At 52.2% G+C, this 17465-nt stretch overlaps 7 protein-coding genes across 7 annotated transcripts; 3 read left to right on the top strand and 4 right to left on the bottom strand.

Annotated features, from left to right (window-relative positions):
- Positions 1-64: 64 nt before the first annotated feature.
- BDV59DRAFT_174248 (uncharacterized protein) lies at positions 65-1579 on the bottom strand. The gene is made up of 3 exons (XM_073689051.1): positions 902-1579; positions 487-812; positions 65-433 (listed from the first exon to the last, which is right to left on the bottom strand). The coding sequence occupies exons 1-2, from the start codon at positions 1400-1402 to the stop codon at positions 489-491; spliced, it is 825 nt and encodes a 274-aa protein (XP_073549750.1). The 5' UTR covers positions 1403-1579; the 3' UTR covers positions 65-433; positions 487-488.
- A 192-nt stretch (positions 1580-1771) lies between these two features.
- On the bottom strand, positions 1772-2323 carry BDV59DRAFT_174245 (uncharacterized protein). Its single transcript, XM_073689050.1, has one exon. The coding sequence runs from the start codon at positions 2252-2254 to the stop codon at positions 1958-1960; it is 297 nt and encodes a 98-aa protein (XP_073549749.1). The 5' UTR covers positions 2255-2323; the 3' UTR covers positions 1772-1957.
- A 1262-nt stretch (positions 2324-3585) lies between these two features.
- Positions 3586-6733, bottom strand: BDV59DRAFT_200244 (uncharacterized protein; the record flags this gene model as incomplete). Its single annotated transcript, XM_073693534.1, has 4 exons — positions 3586-4871; positions 4927-5739; positions 5790-6258; positions 6308-6733. 4 exons carry the CDS (start codon positions 6731-6733, stop codon positions 3586-3588), a joined length of 2994 nt encoding a protein of 997 aa, XP_073549748.1.
- Positions 6734-8050: 1317 nt separating this feature from the next.
- Positions 8051-8449, top strand: BDV59DRAFT_200243 (DASH complex subunit DAD1; the record flags this gene model as incomplete). Its single annotated transcript, XM_073693533.1, has 3 exons — positions 8051-8140; positions 8187-8249; positions 8303-8449. 3 exons carry the CDS (start codon positions 8051-8053, stop codon positions 8447-8449), a joined length of 300 nt encoding a protein of 99 aa, XP_073549747.1.
- Positions 8450-8782: 333 nt separating this feature from the next.
- Positions 8783-10138, bottom strand: BDV59DRAFT_158849 (Rho4-like protein). The gene is made up of 3 exons (XM_073687493.1): positions 9717-10138; positions 9441-9644; positions 8783-9387 (listed from the first exon to the last, which is right to left on the bottom strand). The coding sequence occupies exons 1-3, from the start codon at positions 10002-10004 to the stop codon at positions 9025-9027; spliced, it is 855 nt and encodes a 284-aa protein (XP_073549746.1). The 5' UTR covers positions 10005-10138; the 3' UTR covers positions 8783-9024.
- A 1291-nt stretch (positions 10139-11429) lies between these two features.
- Positions 11430-13267, top strand: BDV59DRAFT_200241 (PAP2 domain protein; the record flags this gene model as incomplete). The annotated part of the gene is made up of 5 exons (XM_073693532.1): positions 11430-11484; positions 11552-11768; positions 11830-12594; positions 12660-13135; positions 13200-13267. 5 exons carry the CDS (start codon positions 11430-11432, stop codon positions 13265-13267), a joined length of 1581 nt encoding a protein of 526 aa, XP_073549745.1.
- A 689-nt stretch (positions 13268-13956) lies between these two features.
- Positions 13957-16765, top strand: BDV59DRAFT_191978 (SUMO protease ULP1; the record flags this gene model as incomplete). The annotated part of the gene is made up of 8 exons (XM_073691979.1): positions 13957-14223; positions 14260-14708; positions 14742-14907; positions 14980-15015; positions 15046-15442; positions 15479-15496; positions 15530-16593; positions 16727-16765. 8 exons carry the CDS (start codon positions 13957-13959, stop codon positions 16763-16765), a joined length of 2436 nt encoding a protein of 811 aa, XP_073549744.1.
- Positions 16766-17465: the final 700 nt, after the last annotated feature.

Here is a 17465-nt window from a genome sequence, read left to right as displayed (position 1 = left end):
TTGTGGCTCACCATACGACAAGGTCTATGAATGCGAATCAACCAGAAGTTACAGTGACAGAATACGGGGAAATATCGATAGAAGTAGAAGGGGATTACAAGGTGGAACTTGTTTGATCTTTTATGTAGGGAGAAAACCCAATGCTTTCGGGCATCAGTTGCCAACGAGGCATGCATCCCTTCGCCATGTTCGGAGGACGTGTGAGGAATCGCACATCTAGGGATAGAGTTGCACATGTTAACAAAACAATTACAGGCCGTAAGGAAAAGTGGTTCACGAGTCAGCTATCATAACAAACACATTCCCAAAAGTACGGCATATGCGTTCCAAATGTCTATTTTTTGCGCGGATTTGGATACTGCAGCCACTAAGGGTTATCCCACTATTTTTGGTTACGTTTTATACGCTTGGGACTGACTCCTTTGCTTGGCCCCTTGCTCTCGGAATCAGAAACTTGAACGCAGTTTGGAGCTCATTTTATCTCACATTCAACCTGACTGGATCGTGTATGCACTGTCGTCAATCTTTCTCTTTTTATTCCCTGTCCCTGCTGATCCTTGCTGAGAAAACATTCGATCGAGCCTTTGCTGGCCTTTTTCGCGTTTTTCGACCTTAACTTTCTCCGACGCCAGCACTGCCGGTAGCCCTTGAACTCGTTGTTTGGCATCCTCCAGAAGCTCAACTTCTCGGTCGCGTTGCTTCTTCACCGTCGGGATAGACCATGAATTCGACGAGGCCGATTTATATGCCAGCTTGTACTTGGACCCGGTGAGTTTGGTCTCATACGTATTGGCGTCGACCTTCTTAACCAACTGTGAAACGGTGAACATGTGTGCTGCTGGCACCTGCATCGGTCCCAGGCATCGCAGACTTAAACATTGCTTTCATGGACTGGACGTACCTGATGCCCTACAATGAGCCAGTGATACTCTGTCCCGACGGGCGCACCACTTCCCTGAGGTGCCTTTTTCGCCCGCCGCTTGTTCGTCTGGTAGTTGATCCTCCACAGATCCGGTTCTTCCTTGGTTTCCTGCCAAACGCCTTGGTCATAGTTCCAGGTGTGGGAACCACCCACCGCCATTCCCGAGTATACCTGGCCCTTATATGACTTTAAGCTGTTATAGCCGCCTGTCGCTGCAGAGTAGCCTGCACGCTGCAGGGATTTCTCGCCGTCAATGGTGTGTCCTGTCTCCTCCGGCATCTCCTCATCCTCATCCCAGCCTGGAGACGACCGAAGCGGTTCGTCTGCACGGGGACTTGCAGGTGAGCTGGAAGCCGGCAGTGGTGCATGCTGCTGCTTGTCTGCGACCAAACCGCTCTTTTCGGACAAGGGAGGAGACGGCGGATGCTCGACAGTCGAGGTATTTTTAGGTACACGTCTGCGGGGCATTCCGTTAGTCATGGACGACCGCGTGTATCGCGACAAATTTTTCAGGGAAAGGAACTTGGACGGAGAGGAGTCAACATGATGGTCGTCATCCTCAACGGAGGATATTAGGGTTATGACGTCAGTCAACCTATGACATCTAGTGGCAACGATCACTACAATCTACACAGTCCGATTACGATTATCGTCTTGGATTTGAATGTTTCTTCGCATGAAGATATTCACGATTTTGGTGGTGGCTGTACCCGTGCCCACCCTGTCGTATGATATCACATCCAGTCCTGCAAGACTCCCACTAGGGACGTTAGTCGTCTTGGGAGGGCCCATGCACCCTCACCTCTGACGAACTCTCTTCTGCACGATACACACCGCCTCTGCCATCTCATTCGTGGCTCTCTGGCAGGAATCATTGAAAGTGCCGCTGCAACGTCATGCTCCTTTTTGGATGGGGATGGTGGAGTGGGGAGTGATTGTGATTAGCCCCAGCCCTATCTCCATACTATCGTTTGGCTGCACCCACTTACGGCGTACGGCATGGCATTTACAATAATATCTCGCTTGTTTTCCACCTTACCCGGCGGATCCCAGCGTAGACCAAATCAGGGAAAATGCCAACATTCGAGTCCCCGAATATAAGCAAAACCCCACGGATCCGCACACTCCCCCTCCGGCTGACCACGGACGAACCATCGTTGGACCCAGACCTCCCTGACGATCCTGGAAGAGTTGGTCTCCATCAATCAGAGCTGATCGGGGTCTAGGTCGCGAACTCACAGCGGAGAGACATGCGAACGAAATCGTGGAAGTGAGTGAGCGGACCCTTTGGATCCGCCACCATGCCGAACCTACAGGTGGATCCGTAGTCATACCCGGTGCAAGCCCAGGATGACCATCCTGGTGAATTTACCTTGCTCGGCGGTTCTATTTCTGTCGTGACCCAGTTGATCGATATGGTGGATGATTAAATTCCGTCACGCTGTCGGTTCTCCATAGGAGGTTATTAAGGGGCGTACATAAATATCAAGCATATTCCTTGCTCTAGCACCCTTCTGTCTAATGACAGATCAAACCAGACCATCCTTCAAATACACTGTACATCATCTCTCCGTCCTGTACCTGAAACCGTCTAACTATTAGTACGGGCCACTACTGCACCGCCGAACCTGGAGACCTCGATCCGCGCGCCGATTCCCCGATCCTGGTACGCAGGAAGTATATAGCCCTCCATAGTGCTTCGGACTCTTCACTCTCGCTATCCTTACCTTTCTGGACACACTGAGCTGCCGGAAATAATCTCCGGCTTGAGACTCATTCGCCCGACTCGATGATTTATTACCTGCCCGATTTCTCTACTCGGGACGTTGACATCTTCCCACTTGTCGTCGTTCCCCTTGATGGTAACTAGGGCTGAATGTGCTATTCCCAATACCCCCTCGTCCCATCCAACCCAGACGAGTAATATTGCACCCAAAATTGAGCCAACAAAACATGCGCGATATGCCCTCCCGATTCATCGAAATTCTCGACACCAAAGACTCCCCGCTGCGAATGTCCGACTCGGACGTGCGCCTCGAAGATGTCCTGGCTGACCATGAGGCTCTCGTCAGCCGACCGCGCTCCTCCACCCAATCCTCCTGCAAGACCACCGGGGACAAGGATCGACTGGATCGGGAGGCCCCATCACCGGCACAGCAGCGGTGGAAACGACTGAGCAATATTCTAGTGGCCACTCGACGACCATCGTGACCCGCCGTCTCCGGAGACAGTGACGAAACAAAGGGAGCGAGAATACGAACCGGTTATGTTTGCGACGATTGTTAACGATCCCATGGGCACAACAACTATGGAGAATGATGGTGTCTTTGATGGCCTGTTTTTTTTTTGCGCTGTATGGCCTATGTATTGCTGTTTGATTCCGCGTCGTTGGACGAATGATCTACTCTGCCTTTCCTTGATACCCCTCTGTACAGTCCTCCACTACACTTCTTGTCAGTGTATTCCATACAAATTTCCTACGATAAATAGACTGATTGATATATGATCGACAAATTCACCGTGTTCAGCAGACAAGAGCTGGTGGAGCCTTATATACAAGGAGTTATCCTCTAGCCCGCCCGATTTGAAACAACGCAGCTCTCAACCGGTCGGTCCATTCGAAAACAGAACCTTGGGCCCCTGGCATCCCGCAAATTCTCGAATCATACCTCCGCCCGGACATAGGGCACTACTCGTACATCCCCAATCAGCCCATTATCAACCGGGGCTGGCGTTGTGCCAAACAGGGTGAGTTCTGGTCCGGCTCCTGCAGTGCGCAACTCATCCAGCAGGGTGCGGATATAATTCCACATCACAGACGGTACTACCACGCGCACACTATTCTCGCCATCGCGCAGATACGGAGTAATGTCGATCTTCGGCGCCTGGTAATCAAAGCCCGAGACGCGCAAGCCATTCACGAAGAGACGGGCACCGTTCGCTGTCTTCGGGAGGAAGAGATATGCCCCATCCCCGGTATCAGCGGATGTCCATGAGAAAGTTGAGGTATAATAGCCTATCCCCGAGGCATTTGCAATGCTGGGGATTCTCTGCCAGGAGACTAACGATGGCAGAGAGTGGGTCGTGTTACGCTTGTGCGCGATGATCGTAGCATCGGAGATGTTCGTCGGATGCTCCCAGTGTTCCACAGTCAAAGTCCAGTCCGACAATGTGAGTTCTGAGGCTGGCTGTCGGGTTGTCAGCTGGGATAACGTCTGCCCGTTTGAAAGCACCAAGGCCTTCTCTTGTCTGTCGGCGGAAATATGCAGCTCAATCCTGTCCGTGCTATTCAAGTAGCGATATCCAATAACCGACGGCGGGACTTGGGATGCGTGAAGTGTCGTTTTATTCGGAGCATTGACGAAACCGATCACCGTTGTTTGGTTGGCTGCCAGGTTGACCGGTATAACTGTCCTTCCCGCCTTCTGCTCGTATTGGAATACTGGTGTTTTCTTTCCGGCCCAGAGGTCAAAGAAATATGGCACTTTCGTAGTGGAGACATTCACATGCCCGGTAGATGCAACGACATCGCCCAGGAGGAAAAGGTAATCAACTCCGTCGTACCCCGAGTGCCAGGTATTGTACCATGTACCATTAGCTTGGATCTGCACGCGGGGGGCGATACCAAGGTCTCGAAGCTTATTCGCAGCCTGGCCGGAGGACACGGTGTATACATTTTTGGTCCGTCCGAGAGACGAGATTTCCCGTAGCAGGTTCGTGGTGTCTCCTTCCTTGGTGTAATAAGCTTGAGGAAATCCACCCGAAAGAATTACCGGAAGGCCCTCCAGGGCGTATTCCTTGATATCCCTCACAGCCTCCTGGGTAAGATTGCTCGAGCTAGGAATGATCATGGCACGGAAGCCAGGTCCACCGGGAGCAAGTACCCCGTTGAGCACGCGAGCCTGTGGAAGTGCAAAATTATCCGGGGAAAGATAGACGTACGAAAAGCCTGTCACCAGTTTAGCCACTGGACCTTGGCAAAGAAGTCGTTTCAGTCAGCCCACCTTGGTGAATAAGATCTGTCTCATTGTAGACTGTTGGGAAGTTGGGTTTCGTGGCGGACTCTTTGTTGTAGAGCACGACGTCAACCTTGGGCTGTCCCTTCTGCTGAGTGTACTGCAAACGTCCCACATAATTCAATGCCTCCGATAAGCCATGGTCCCAGTAAGGTTGTTTGTTGGAGTACAGCTCGGAAAATAGGTACCCAAATGGGACAGTTCCTGGCCAAGTAGTACCGTAGTAATTTCCTGTAAACGTTTGACCATGAAGGACCACCTGGTTCACACCACCAGCGAATGCACGGCCGATCTGCCAAAGTAGCTCAGTTATGGTGTGCTGAAAAGCTTTGAACATAACCGCACCCATCTCATTTGAAATGACACGCTTGCCTGTCAGTATTGCGGGGCCGGAAAATTGACGGTATCCATCGACATTGTCAGAGAACTGTAGACTTTCGCATTCGGGGGCATCCACAAATGGGACGTTTGCCAGCGCATCAAGCGGCATATTATATGATACCTGAAAAGATGTCTGCAGGCTCATCTCATTTGCCCACTTTCTATATGCGTCGATGTAGGCCCGATATCCCTCTAGAAGCGCACCCCGAAAGTCATTCACATATCCAGACCCTTGGTCTGGCGTGTCGAGAATACATCTCATGGTCCCCGGCGCACCGCTCTGGATATTAATGTTGTTGTTATTGTACATTATGAGAGGCAGGTACGGTTTTACACTGTAGCCGTACTTCTTTAAAAAGATATCCGGAAGAGAGGGTGTCCAGGAGATGTTCGACGTTATCTCCATACTGTCTTCCCAGCCTGGTTGTTGTTAGCCAATGCCTATAGAACGTTGAAGACATATACCCTACCGTAATTGCCGACTGCCATAAGCATTTCCTTCACCCCGTCTTTGAGGATGTGATGTTCCCAAAACTGTGTAACTGTCTGTGCTCCCTTGGCACTAAAATGATCAACGGCATAGGAGCCGTTATCGAAGATTGTTTTCGACGCATTGGTAGTGCTAGGTACGTTATTGTGGTGGCTCAGGTGCTGATAGAATGCGAATATCCGATAGCTGTGACCAGACCTGGGAAGGTTCAACCGCAGCCTCCCGGACGACGAAACGTGTTGTGTCCACTCCTGTAGCGATGCATTCTTAATGGTATATTCAATATAATTGGGTTGGCTCTCGAAGATTGGAACTGAGTTGGTTGGGTTCGACAGGTTTCGACTTGAAATTACTTCGGCAGAGACAACAGAGACGAGCTCTCCTGAACCCCATCCAGGCAGCAACCCTTGGAAAGAGCCATTCCGAAGGACCTCAGCAGATGTCGCATACTACGAACATGTCAACGCTCATTCATGCGCCCATCCTGGGCCTACTCACCAAATCCCACTGCAATCCCTCGTCATCTGTGCTCGCAGGAACACCCTGTCCTTGGCTGGGACCGAGGGCAAAATCCATTACCAGTCCTGCATCTTTGTGCGCTTGGAGAGCTGCTCTAAACAGCTTCACGAATGCGGGAGTCCCGAAAGCATAAGTAGACCAGTCTGCCCCGGGGACTTCGGTTCCATAGTTATAGTAAGGCAGAAATTCCACCCCACCAGCTCCGATAGCACCAGCATCCTTGATATTGCGCTGGACGGTTGTTGGATCGACGCTGGCGTCCGGTAGCCAATAGCGAAAACGAGGCCGTACACGAGCACCTGGGCTCTCAAAGGTGCCATAGTCAATTCTTGCGCCTACCTGATTATCTACTGCTCCGCCATGTTGTGGTAGGAGCAGAGCCGCCAAGCACCAAAGAACCTTCATCTTAGATGCAACAATAATGCACGTAGACGCCTTGGCTATGTAAGTATGGGAGCAATGACCTTTTATGTCCTCTCAGCGGGGGTGGATAAGCTCATTATGGTCCGTGTACCTAGACTCGGTAGGTATCTGCCCGAGATGATGATCGTCTAGCCCAGTTGCGGAATATCCGAGTTTGCCATTACTACTCACGCGGCGACATGCTGCATAGAACTTCCACGGCAGAAAAACTAGCATTTCATGCGTTCTCCTTGCGTACTGTAACGGGTTCCCTGACCAATTGCAGAAACTTCTAAAATATTCGGTATAAACCTGTAGTTCCAGTGTATAGATAGATACTACGCTCTCAGAGCGCTCCCTTCTCCAGGTCATATCTCAAGCATCGGGTGATATTCGGAATATCTCCCCTGATCGACAGTTCCGCTCTTGTCCGAGGTGCGTCATCAGAGCTCCCTCTCATGCCCACATTCCGAATACTAATCGCCATTCGTCGAAGTGAGCCGTGCAGGATATAGGAAATATGGGGGACATGCTATATTTCCTGCAAAGAAAACGGGCAGTAAAACACAGGGTTCAAGCGGTACATCTTAACCCGAGTAACACCTACGTATGTCAGGACACGAGCGTCATCGGAGCTCTTTTCAACCCCACATTCCGAGCACTAGTCGCTATCCGTAGAAGAGAGCCGCAGAGGACAGAAGAACTGTGGAGGACGTGCTTAATTTCCTGAAAGAATATATTGGGCAGTATAAGCACAGGTCCCAAACGGTACATCTCAACCTGAGTGACACCTTTGTCAGGACACAAGGGAGAGTTGAAGGACGTTAAAGCCGAATACTGTCCCGAGCGGTGTCAGACCCATGCAGAGGGTGACAACCGCAGAAAGCAAAACCACGATCCAAGCTGTAGTTCGACTATAAACTGCTCTCTGCAGCTGATCGTTTGCAGGGCCGCTCACTCGCTACCAGTACGACGTACTCTCGTTTTCTCGTACTCGTTACTTCAAGACGTTAGAGATTCGGTGCGGGGTGTGTGGTGGGTTTGCTGTGCGATATTGCGAACACCAAACTTCGAAGGGACTAAAAGAGCTCCATTGAGCCAACCCAAGGAGAGAAACGACGACTGTGCGTCAATATCAATGGTAGAGCAATCCGTCCGTCTCTGCTGTCTTGGAGGGTATGTATGGATTAGGGTAGCGGTCTGAATTGCGGCCGGGAATGTCCGGCAGAATCTCACGTGCGGCCACACAAACAGCCGTTATCGATATCGTTCGCACGCGTTTCGTCCATACACTGCGGCGCATTCGCATCGCTGGTGAAGATGTCGGTCACCCCCGGTTCCAAGTCTCGGTCGGGAACTCTGACCGTCTTTGAACAGCAACGGGAAGAGCTGGTTCGAGAGATAGCCGTCGTAAGTCCGATCCCTCAAGCGAGGAGTGTGAACTGACCGGCGCAAGGGTATGGAACAAGTCCTTCAAAATATCAACCGATTGAATCGGAACCTCGAGAGTATTATCTCGGTGCGCGAATAATCCGCAACTCATGTGGCACATGAAATGGCTTACGATACTAGGTTGGCAATGAATTTAGCTCCGTCGAAGCCCTCTGGTCCCAGTTCGAAAACTTTATGGGCCGTTCCGAGGAAGATACAGCCAATATGGGAAAGTCCAAGGACAGCGTTCAGGAAACACTCAACGATCAGAACAACCAGGAATTATAAGCACATCAGGAGTATGACGATAACACAAGCCCAGATCTGCTTATTAGCGTTAACTCTGTCACGACCTGCCCTTCATTTACTCTATCTTTGAAGTTTGTTCACTGTTACAGCCACTTGATACCAGGAATTCAAATTCAATTTGCATTGGCAAGGGAGGGCACTTTCTGTATTCAAGTACATGGATTTCGCTTGCGCCAGTAAACACCCCGCTCCATGCATGCGAAAAATAATTGGCCTCGGACCGGGCTTCATCAAGGACATCAGGAACATACCAAGGGGTCAACAGAGATCAGGGCAGCAGAAAAAGGGAGGCAATGGTCATTTATGAGGACAATCATCAGGCTAAACAGGTATAACAACATCAAAGAGAATAAATCAAAAAGCCGCCGTAAGACAAGTCGGATCAGAAAGCAGAGAATGGTCGAAAGTGAGCAAGGTACTGGGTACATATAGCTTTTCAAGCTACCCGATTCCCCGAGGGTCATATACAAGGAGACACTGAGAACCCGCCAAAGCAGCCAGGCTTGGGTCGGACGAAAATATCAAATCAAGGGCAATGTCCAGAACAGGCAAGCCTAGAGAATCTTGCATGTACGCTTTCTCACCTTCCTGGGCCCACTGCGCACACCACCTCCTGTCGGCTTTCCACTGGCGCTTGTGCTCGGGGCAGTCCAGCTGATCTGTTCTTCCTCAAAGCCGACAACGATATCAACGGCCATCTGGAAGACCCCGTCGACTCCACGCATCTCCTTGCTGCTGCATTCGACATAAGACGCATTCATCCGTCTAGCAACTGTCTCTCCTTGTTCGGGTGTCACCGGTGTCAGGCCCTGTGTTTTGAGAAGCTCGATACAGGTTCTCTTATTGCGCAGGTCCGACTTCAACCCCACTAGAATGAGGGGTGTTGTAGGACAGAAGTGCAAGACCTCAGGATACCACTACAGATGTCTGTTAGCAACAAGCCAGGGTTCTAGAGGTCGGGGGCTCATACCTTGTCCATAACATTTTCCAAGGAGGCCGGACAATCAATGGCGAAACAAACAAACAGCAGGTCGGTCTCTGGGTATGAAAGAGGGCGCAATCGATCGTATTCTTCCTGACCAGCAGTATCCCAGAGGGCAAGCTCGACCGATTTTCCAGAGGCGCGATGGATTGTTTGTGTAATATAGTTCTCGAAGACGGTGGGGACATATTTCTAGGCCGCTGTGTCAGATGAAGGAAGAGACAAAACTGTCAAAGGATAAACGATGGTGCAATTATGGCCTACCTCGGGGAAATAGCCTTGGGAATAGCTGATCAACAGGCACGTTTTACCACATCCTCCATCACCCACCACGACGAACTTTTTCGAATATGCAGGAGGCTGTGTGATATTGGTGGCTTCCGACACGCGGCCACTGGAGACACTCGTGTCTGTACTAACGGTGCCATTGCTGACTCTCACGCTTTGGCTCCGGCCTCGAGCATGTCGGGGAGTCGTCGAAGGGGGCGGCGTGACAAGGGAATGGCGGCGTGTCGCCGCATAGGCTTGATCATCATACATCGAACCTGACATGATCGATGGAGTGAGGCAGACGAGGAAGTCGGAGAGGCGAACGTGGTCTGGTGGCTGGAGGACCAATATCGGACGAGACGAATGGAGATTTAAAGGGAATTATTGGATATAGATCCACCGACGGGGCAATAGCACCGGAGAGATAACGTGCAGAGCGTCTGCAGATGAGGGTGACGGCACGAAGAAGGTGGAAACGAGGGATTCGAAGAAAAAGAAACGACAATACGGGCCAGCAGAAGATGATCGAGGGAAGAAGTTGGTGGAAGAGTTATGGGAGAAAGGGAGGGATGGATGACTCTGTTGCGGCTGAGAGAGAGAGAGAGAGGGTCTGGGTCGCTGTTGACGAGGATACCAACCACCTGCCTTCAGCTGATCTGCCTCTTTGCTCCCGTCGTTCCTTCCTACTAGCCCCTCTAGTCTCTCCCACTACCCGTCTGGTACCTGACAGGCTTGATTGCGTGAGGGTGGATGGATCTCCTCATTGTTTACCCTGTGGCTGCCATGGCAACCCCCGCCGGATGACGCCAGGGGCCGTGGTGATTGGTCCGTTTTATTTTTGGCCATCGTGATCTCCTTACTTAAGCCGGCATTAATCAACTAAGTCAACCATTCCCACTGGTTCCTCCTCGCAATGCGTTGGGATGCGATCCGATCGAGGAATCTGATCGGTCCCATTATCCCATCGCCTTGGCTGGGTGGATCAAGTTCCATCAGGTGTTGTTCTGCTCAGTGCCCTCTGAATGCAGTGGGCCTCGGGAGTATCAAGATCTCCTCCAGAACAACGGCGATCGCGTGCATCGAACGGTGTACAGGGTTGTTGGATATATCTTTGGCTCCGGCTACCATGGTGCTTGGATCCAATCAATATAACTGATACAGGCGGGACGACGCCATACCAACTAGGCACATTATACAGCGTACCGATTCCGGATACCTATTGTTCAATGTCTATGTTCCTGTCGCGGCACAACACTCCACACAGAAGGTCCAAAATGGTATGTCATACCATCTACGGCGTAGACGTACTTACAGTAGATTCAATACATATCTTATATATTCCACTGGGTATGGAGCGTCTCTTAATTCACCACTCAATTTAACAACATCCATCCCATGATCGCAATCTATATTCTCGAATCTGCCTCGTACTCGTATAGATTTGACTAAGCCCCATCCACCTATCAGCAGTCACCCTGTTGCTGACCGCCCGTAACACTGATCCTCCTAATGGGGAAATTAAAACGGCGACATCCTAAACCCACGTTGACCCCCCTCCCGCGAGCCTCAACGTTCAGCTCATGGATTGATCCCAATCGTGGCCCACCAGTTCCTTTCCTGATTGATCTTCCCTTGATCAGTTCTCGTTCCAATTCTCTCTCATGGGGAAATTCCACTGTGCCGTTCCCATCATCTCAAGCGCCTACAATGGTTAAAGGCGCAAATGGTACCCCCGATGCTGGGCTCCGGAGCCTCAACCATTGTGCGTCCTTGATGCCCCCTCGGTTGACAATGTCACGGATATATACTGACGGTCTCTCGCTCCTCAGATCGCAATCAGCTTCCCAGCTGGCGGTATTGGCCCCGACAGAAACTTCTCCCGCTGATTCGATATGAGACTCCTTACCTGGCCTGGTGTCAGGAGAAAGTCCGCACTCCGGCCCTCGATTCCTACTTTGCATTTACGGCCAATCTGGGCACCCATACCTTCTTCATGGTCTTCCTGCCGTTCCTGTTCTGGTGTGGATATCCAAATTTAGGTCGCGCGTAGGTCGCAGCTCTCGGTCCGACAACCATCCTTGCACTAACTGACGGATGTCGCATCCAGAATGGTTGATCTGCTGGCGGCCGGCGTCTTCTTCAGTGGATTCGTCAAGGATCTACTATGCCTCCCACGTCCCTTGTCCCCTCCGTTACAACGCATCACCATGTCCGGTTCGGCTGCCTTGGAATACGGATTTCCTTCCACTCACTCAACCAACGCCGTATCGGTCGCCGTGTATGTCCTCGCAATGCTGAATGCCGCCGATTCGATAGTAACCTCACGCGTCAATCTTGTCCTGCAAGGGGTCACCTACCTCTACGTGGGGTCTATCGTTCTGGGCCGTTTATATTGTGGTATGCATGGGTTCTTCGACGTCATTGTTGGGTGCTTCCTGGGCACGGTTCTGGCCGCGATCCAATACGTCTATGATGCCGAAATCCACGAATTTGCCAATTCGGGCACGGGAATCCAGGTCACGCTGATGGTGTTGATCGTCTTGGCTCTGGTCCGTGTCCATCCCGAGCCGGCCGATGATTGTCCCTGCTTCGATGATAGCGTTGCGTTTGCCGGTGTGCTTTTGGGGGCGCAAGTGGGGTACTGGCATGTGTCTCGGAGAGTTGCGGTGGGAGATGACTGTGTGAACCTCAATTACCGGTTGGAGCATTTGGGGCCCCTCAAGCTGTCTCTGCGTCTGATCTCGGGGGTTCTCCTGCTTTTCGTGTGGAGAGCGATCTCGAAGCCCTTCCTTCTGCGTATGCTTCCCCCGGTGTTTCGCGGCTTGGAGAAGGTCGGCCTGATCCTGCCTCGGCGTTTCTTCACCAAAGCCTCGTAAGTCCTCGTCTTGGTCCGGCGCAGACAACCGTTAGACTGACGATCCACCACTCGATGAACAGGCAATACACCAAAGTACCCGCTCACCTCAAGGACAAGGAAGTCCTACCGAGTTTCTCAGACATTCCCTCAATCCTCACTGGAATCCGACATCCCCGCCGTCGCGCCATCTCCGTCGGACCGCAGTCGGAAGCGGACGCCTACGAAACCCTCGCTTACCGCGAGAAGCGTCGTCGGGAGAGTCTGTCCTCCAGTAACTCCGTATCTCCCGATGTCAATCACCTTCCCCCGCAGGAGGGGCCGGCCCAGAAACTGTCGCGCAAGCAATCCAAGCTTCACGAGTACGAGAACATGATGGGAACCGGGAGTCCACGGATGGCGACGGGCGTGGATGTGGGAATGGGCGCCCCATCGTTGACCGAACCGTTCCCTGCTCTGGAACCCGAGGAGCCAGATGAGGAAGAGGTGTTCGCCCAGATCAAACGGCCTCGAGTGCGATACGATGTGGAGGTGATTACCAAATTGGTTGTGTATTCCGGTGCGTTATGCTCTCGCCTCCGGGTTCATTCTGTTTTGCGCCTGATCTTACTGACACGGACTAGGAATCGCATGGATTGTAGTGGAGGGGGCGCCGATTCTCTTCGATATGGTTGGACTTGTACCACGGTAGACGATCTGTGTAGAGTGTGGATGGATGTACATGTGGATGAATTTCTTTGTCTGTAGTTCCTTTTCCCCTTTCTTTCTCTCCTGATTCTTTATCATTTCCCTTTTTGAGGTTCAGCAGGCTGGACAGCAAGCGTTTTTGTACCATAAATGGCATTCTTGTACATAGCGGGTTCACGGGAGAAAACTTGACGATCGTCCGAGCAGTGGTGTCCACGTGACCGTCGCGTCCTCTTGGGGATTCCGCATCCATCATCACCAAAGCCGCACCGCTAAACCTCAAACCATCCCATCCGCACAACTGCCCTTGGGGGGAGAGGCTTTTCATTCAGTATCGATCCCCTGCCCTTTGTCTTTTATAGAGTCCGGCCTCACTCCGTCGCCAACCGCTCCCAACAAGCCCATTCACCACAACAATCCCCCAGTACGCCATGGCAACCACCCATGGACTCTGAACCCGCGCCTCCCACCTTCCTCTGGTCTGCCCATCCTCCTTCCCTCCTCTTTGTTTCCTTTGTTGTGATCCTCCTCCTCTTGTTGCTCTACTTCCTCTCTGCTTCTCCCGCCAAACGCCTTTACCTGCGCCTCGCGACAACACCGTCTTCCACCTCCCACCGCTCACCCAGCGTTTCCAGTTCTTCGCCTTTCACCTTGTCGAATCCTCACAATTCCACCTCTGCTCCTCTTTCCACCATGGCTGGTGTCTTCGCGACCCAGCAGACAGAGATGGAGGACGTGATTATGCAGGATGCGAGTCTACTCTCCGACGGTTCTCGCGGTGGAACGGACGACTACAACTGCGTTGACGATCCCATGGACATCAGCCCCGCTCCCATCCAACAGCAGACCACCAGCAGTTCGCAATATGGGCTCTCCTCTGGCTCGTTCAATGCGCATCCTCCCCTTTCCCATGTCGGAATCTCGTCTTTCGCCTCCCACCAACCTGGTCCGCGCGCCCCTGTTCCTCCCATCCGCAGTAGCTTCATCAAGCCGCAGCAGCGTTTCTCTCCCAACTCGCGTTTGCGCACTACCACCGGCCTTTTTGGTCTCAGTAATCAGATGAACACATGGGCTAGGCCTGTGACCTTTCACACCCAGCTTCCATCCACGCGCGACTCGTCTTTTACCAGTCTCAGCACCAACCACTCCACTTTTGATCGCAAATCATTCAGCTTCGATTCCTTTACCTCTGCCGGGACCGCCGAACCATTGTCGCGCAAGAGATCCATCGACCAGGATGTCCAGGCTGGAGGACCTACTACAGAGAAAGACAACCGGTTGTCAAGCAAGTATCGTCGCGTCAGCTCAGATAAATTCCCAGGGTCGGCTATCCTACCTGACTCCCTTGAAGCTCATTCGACCGAAGAAGCCGAGTCTCGTTTCGCCCGCTCTACGGTGCCTATTGTTGCCTCTCCGCTTCGCACCGGTCTTTCAGCCACCATTCAGTCTTCGAACGCCCAGTCAGTCGTACCTGTTAGTACCCAGTCGCCAGCCCATGTCAACATCCCGGGCATGTGGCCCGAACAATCGCCCGCTTCGGGAAATAATCATCCCATTACGTTGATGAACCCGGCTGAAGCGGCTCATATGTTTGGTGCACTCACGCATCCTCCTGTTCCAAATGTCGCGGACAATGATGCCCATGTGGGTGACGCGTCTAATCTCTCACGTTCTACTTTGGCCGCATTTTTTGATGCCTGCGAAAGATACTTCAAGTCTGTTACTGAAACTGTCACGACATATGCTGGCTCCGTCGGCCGCCGCGCCGCTGGCTTCTTTCAGCACCGCACCCGTCTCATTCCCCATCACCCGGCCCGTGCCTCTCCAACTCGCATTAACCTTCATGCCTTGCCGGTTGAACAGCGTCGCCAAATCCGTGACAATCAGAGACGGCGGGAGAGAGGCTCCCCTACTACAGAGCAACTCCCCTTCCCTGACCTGACCGTCGAATTCCCCACATTTCCCATTGGCGGTACATCCTCGTCTACCGAAGCGGGCCTCTCTTCGTCTCCTTCTAACTCGACCTCTCAACACCGCGGTTCCGCCTCTAAATTTCCCGAGGAAGTCTCACCGCTCCGTCGCCAATCTCGGGGTATCAGCCGTCGTGGTGTGCCGAAATCTGACAGACACAAGCTGTCTCATCGTCGCGAACAGAAGCCACATGTACTTGGTCCTGTGAGTCCGAAACAGAAAAGCCCCAATGACAGCCCTAAAGTCAGTCCCAATTTGAAACGTCGCCTTCGGTTGGTACACAGAAGAATCCCAGAGCAAGCGCAACGTGCGGTTATGCTGCAACAGGCCACGCGATTCAACAAATTCGATACGTCTATCCTTGAGCAGCCAGAAACCGTTGCTGCCCCTTCGCAGCCACCCAAAGAGACCCCCCGGCCTACCTCTATCAAGACCGAGCAGAAGGTGCGAAAGCGCAAGAAGGTCCAGTTCAACTCTCCACTCACTGAAATTATTCCTGAACGCGGCCTGGTCCCGGAAATCGCGCCCTTCCTGTACCCATCTCCAGATGGCAAACGTACCATGCAGGCGCCGAAGCCTTCGGATGAGTCCGCTGAGCAGAAAGAGAACATACCACCCAGTACCGGAACCAAGGCTGAAACTGAATCTGATGAGGTCCTCTCCCCCGACCCATGGCTTCGTCCCGATTTTCTTCCTCTGGGCCGCGCGGTCTCTGCGGTGCGCCTTTTCTCCGCCCCCAAGCCTCTTCCCCCGGGGCGCACTGAATCCATCTATGCCAAAGAATGGAAGAAGCTGGAAGAAGAGGCCAAGAAGGAGGAACGCCCAGCTCGCATTCGTCCCAAAGGCCCAGCCGTTCTACCCCTCCCAGGAAACTGGGCCAGGCGCGTCGCGGATGCGATGGCTTCACCAGGCAACCGGAAACTTGCAACCACTCTGGAGGGTGACCCTCTGACGAAGAAAGACCTGGCAACCTGCTATACTCCGATGGCGTGGCTCAACGATGAAGTGATCAACGCATACCTAGCCCTGATTGTGGACTACTTGCGGCGGACCCACGGTAACTATGGTCGCCATGACAAGCCTCGTTTTCATGCATTCAACTCCTTCTTCTTTTCGAACCTCCGGGATAAGGGCTATCAAGGGGTGCGCCGCTGGGCCAACCGGGCCAAAATCGGGGGCGAAGCTTTGTTGAATGTGGAGATGGTGTTTGTACCCGTTCATAACAGTGCGCACTGGACGTTGATTGTGGTGAAACCTTCGGAACGCACCATTGAGAACTTTGATTCACTGGGGTCCCTTTCTCCGCGCCACGTGAATTTGATCAAAGAGTGGCTAAAGAACGAGCTGGGGGACAAATACGTTGAGGAGGAGTGGACTGTTCTCCCCTCCCTATCTCCCCAGCAAAACAATGGAAGCGACTGTGGGGCATTTCTGCTATCGACGGCGAAGGCTGTGGCCATTGGCATCGAGCCACTTTCTTATGGAGCGGCAGATATTCCCTTACTGCGCCGGAAGGTCGTGGCGGAATTGATGGCGGGGGGGCTAGAGGGTGAGTTTGATCCAGCATCCGGCGGGGAAGTACGGCTCTAGTTTTGTTTTGGGTTTCTTTATTTGGACTCTTTGTTCCTTCTTGGTTGTTCGCTCTTTGTTTGATTTTTTGGGCTCTGGATGGAAACGGGGAAAGAGGTCGGTGTTTTTGGCGTTGAGGGTGTACGAGTATGAGAGCATCATGGCGTTTATGATTATGATACCCGTCAGTGGAAGCCTGAGCTCCTGACTTACGTTTTACCATTGGATTTGCTTTGGAGATGATGACATTGACTGTTGTACCATACCTCTTGGACGGGACATTGGATTGCGTTGCGATATGCCCGTTGATGCTGATATTGTTGGATGGTGTAAATAAGAGGTCCGGGCGATTGGCGAGGGTATCTTGCCGCCTCAATGTGGTATAGCCCACTGTGATCCCAGTAGTCATCGAGCAATTGATTAACAAGAAATTACTATGGACGATGAGATCTCTATTGTTTGAGTGTTATATATACTCCGGAGTATCACTTTGCAAGCCGATACAATTTCTATTTCCACCAAGTCGAAGACAAGGACATTAATTATACCTAAAATCCCTCTAGTTCGTTATTCGTGGCTTATAATCCAATGGTCACACAGACCGAATGTTCATAGTCGTGGTGGTGACTGGCTGAGAGGTTCAAGTAGGAAGTGGCCCACTT

This window comes from Aspergillus ambiguus, assembly GCF_047715705.1.
Source record: "Aspergillus ambiguus strain CBS 117.58 unplaced genomic scaffold BDV59scaffold_8, whole genome shotgun sequence".
Classification (NCBI taxonomy): domain Eukaryota; kingdom Fungi; phylum Ascomycota; class Eurotiomycetes; order Eurotiales; family Aspergillaceae; genus Aspergillus; species Aspergillus ambiguus.
The sequence above is the reverse complement of the archived record's forward strand: the minus strand, read 5'-3'. Positions and strand labels throughout refer to the sequence as shown.

What these genes read in the sequence shown, in the direction of transcription:
- BDV59DRAFT_158849 (XM_073687493.1), bottom strand. Translation starts at nt 10,004, where the DNA reads ATGTCAGGTTCGATGTATGATGATCAAGCCTATGCGGCGACACGCCGC. An exon ending in CCCAAGGCTATTTCCCCGAG is followed by an intron (nt 9,645 to 9,716) that starts GTAGGCCATAAT and finishes ACAGCGGCCTAG; the next exon opens with AAATATGTCCCCACCGTCTT. An exon ending in TGGAAAATGTTATGGACAAG is followed by an intron (nt 9,388 to 9,440) that starts GTATGAGCCCCC and finishes AGACATCTGTAG; the next exon opens with TGGTATCCTGAGGTCTTGCA.
- BDV59DRAFT_174248 (XM_073689051.1), bottom strand. Translation starts at nt 1,402, where the DNA reads ATGACTAACGGAATGCCCCGCAGACGTGTACCTAAAAATACCTCGACT. An exon ending in GGCTCATTGTAGGGCATCAG is followed by an intron (nt 813 to 901) that starts GTACGTCCAGTC and finishes ACCGTTTCACAG; the next exon opens with TTGGTTAAGAAGGTCGACGC.
- BDV59DRAFT_174245 (XM_073689050.1), bottom strand. Translation starts at nt 2,254, where the DNA reads ATGACTACGGATCCACCTGTAGGTTCGGCATGGTGGCGGATCCAAAGG.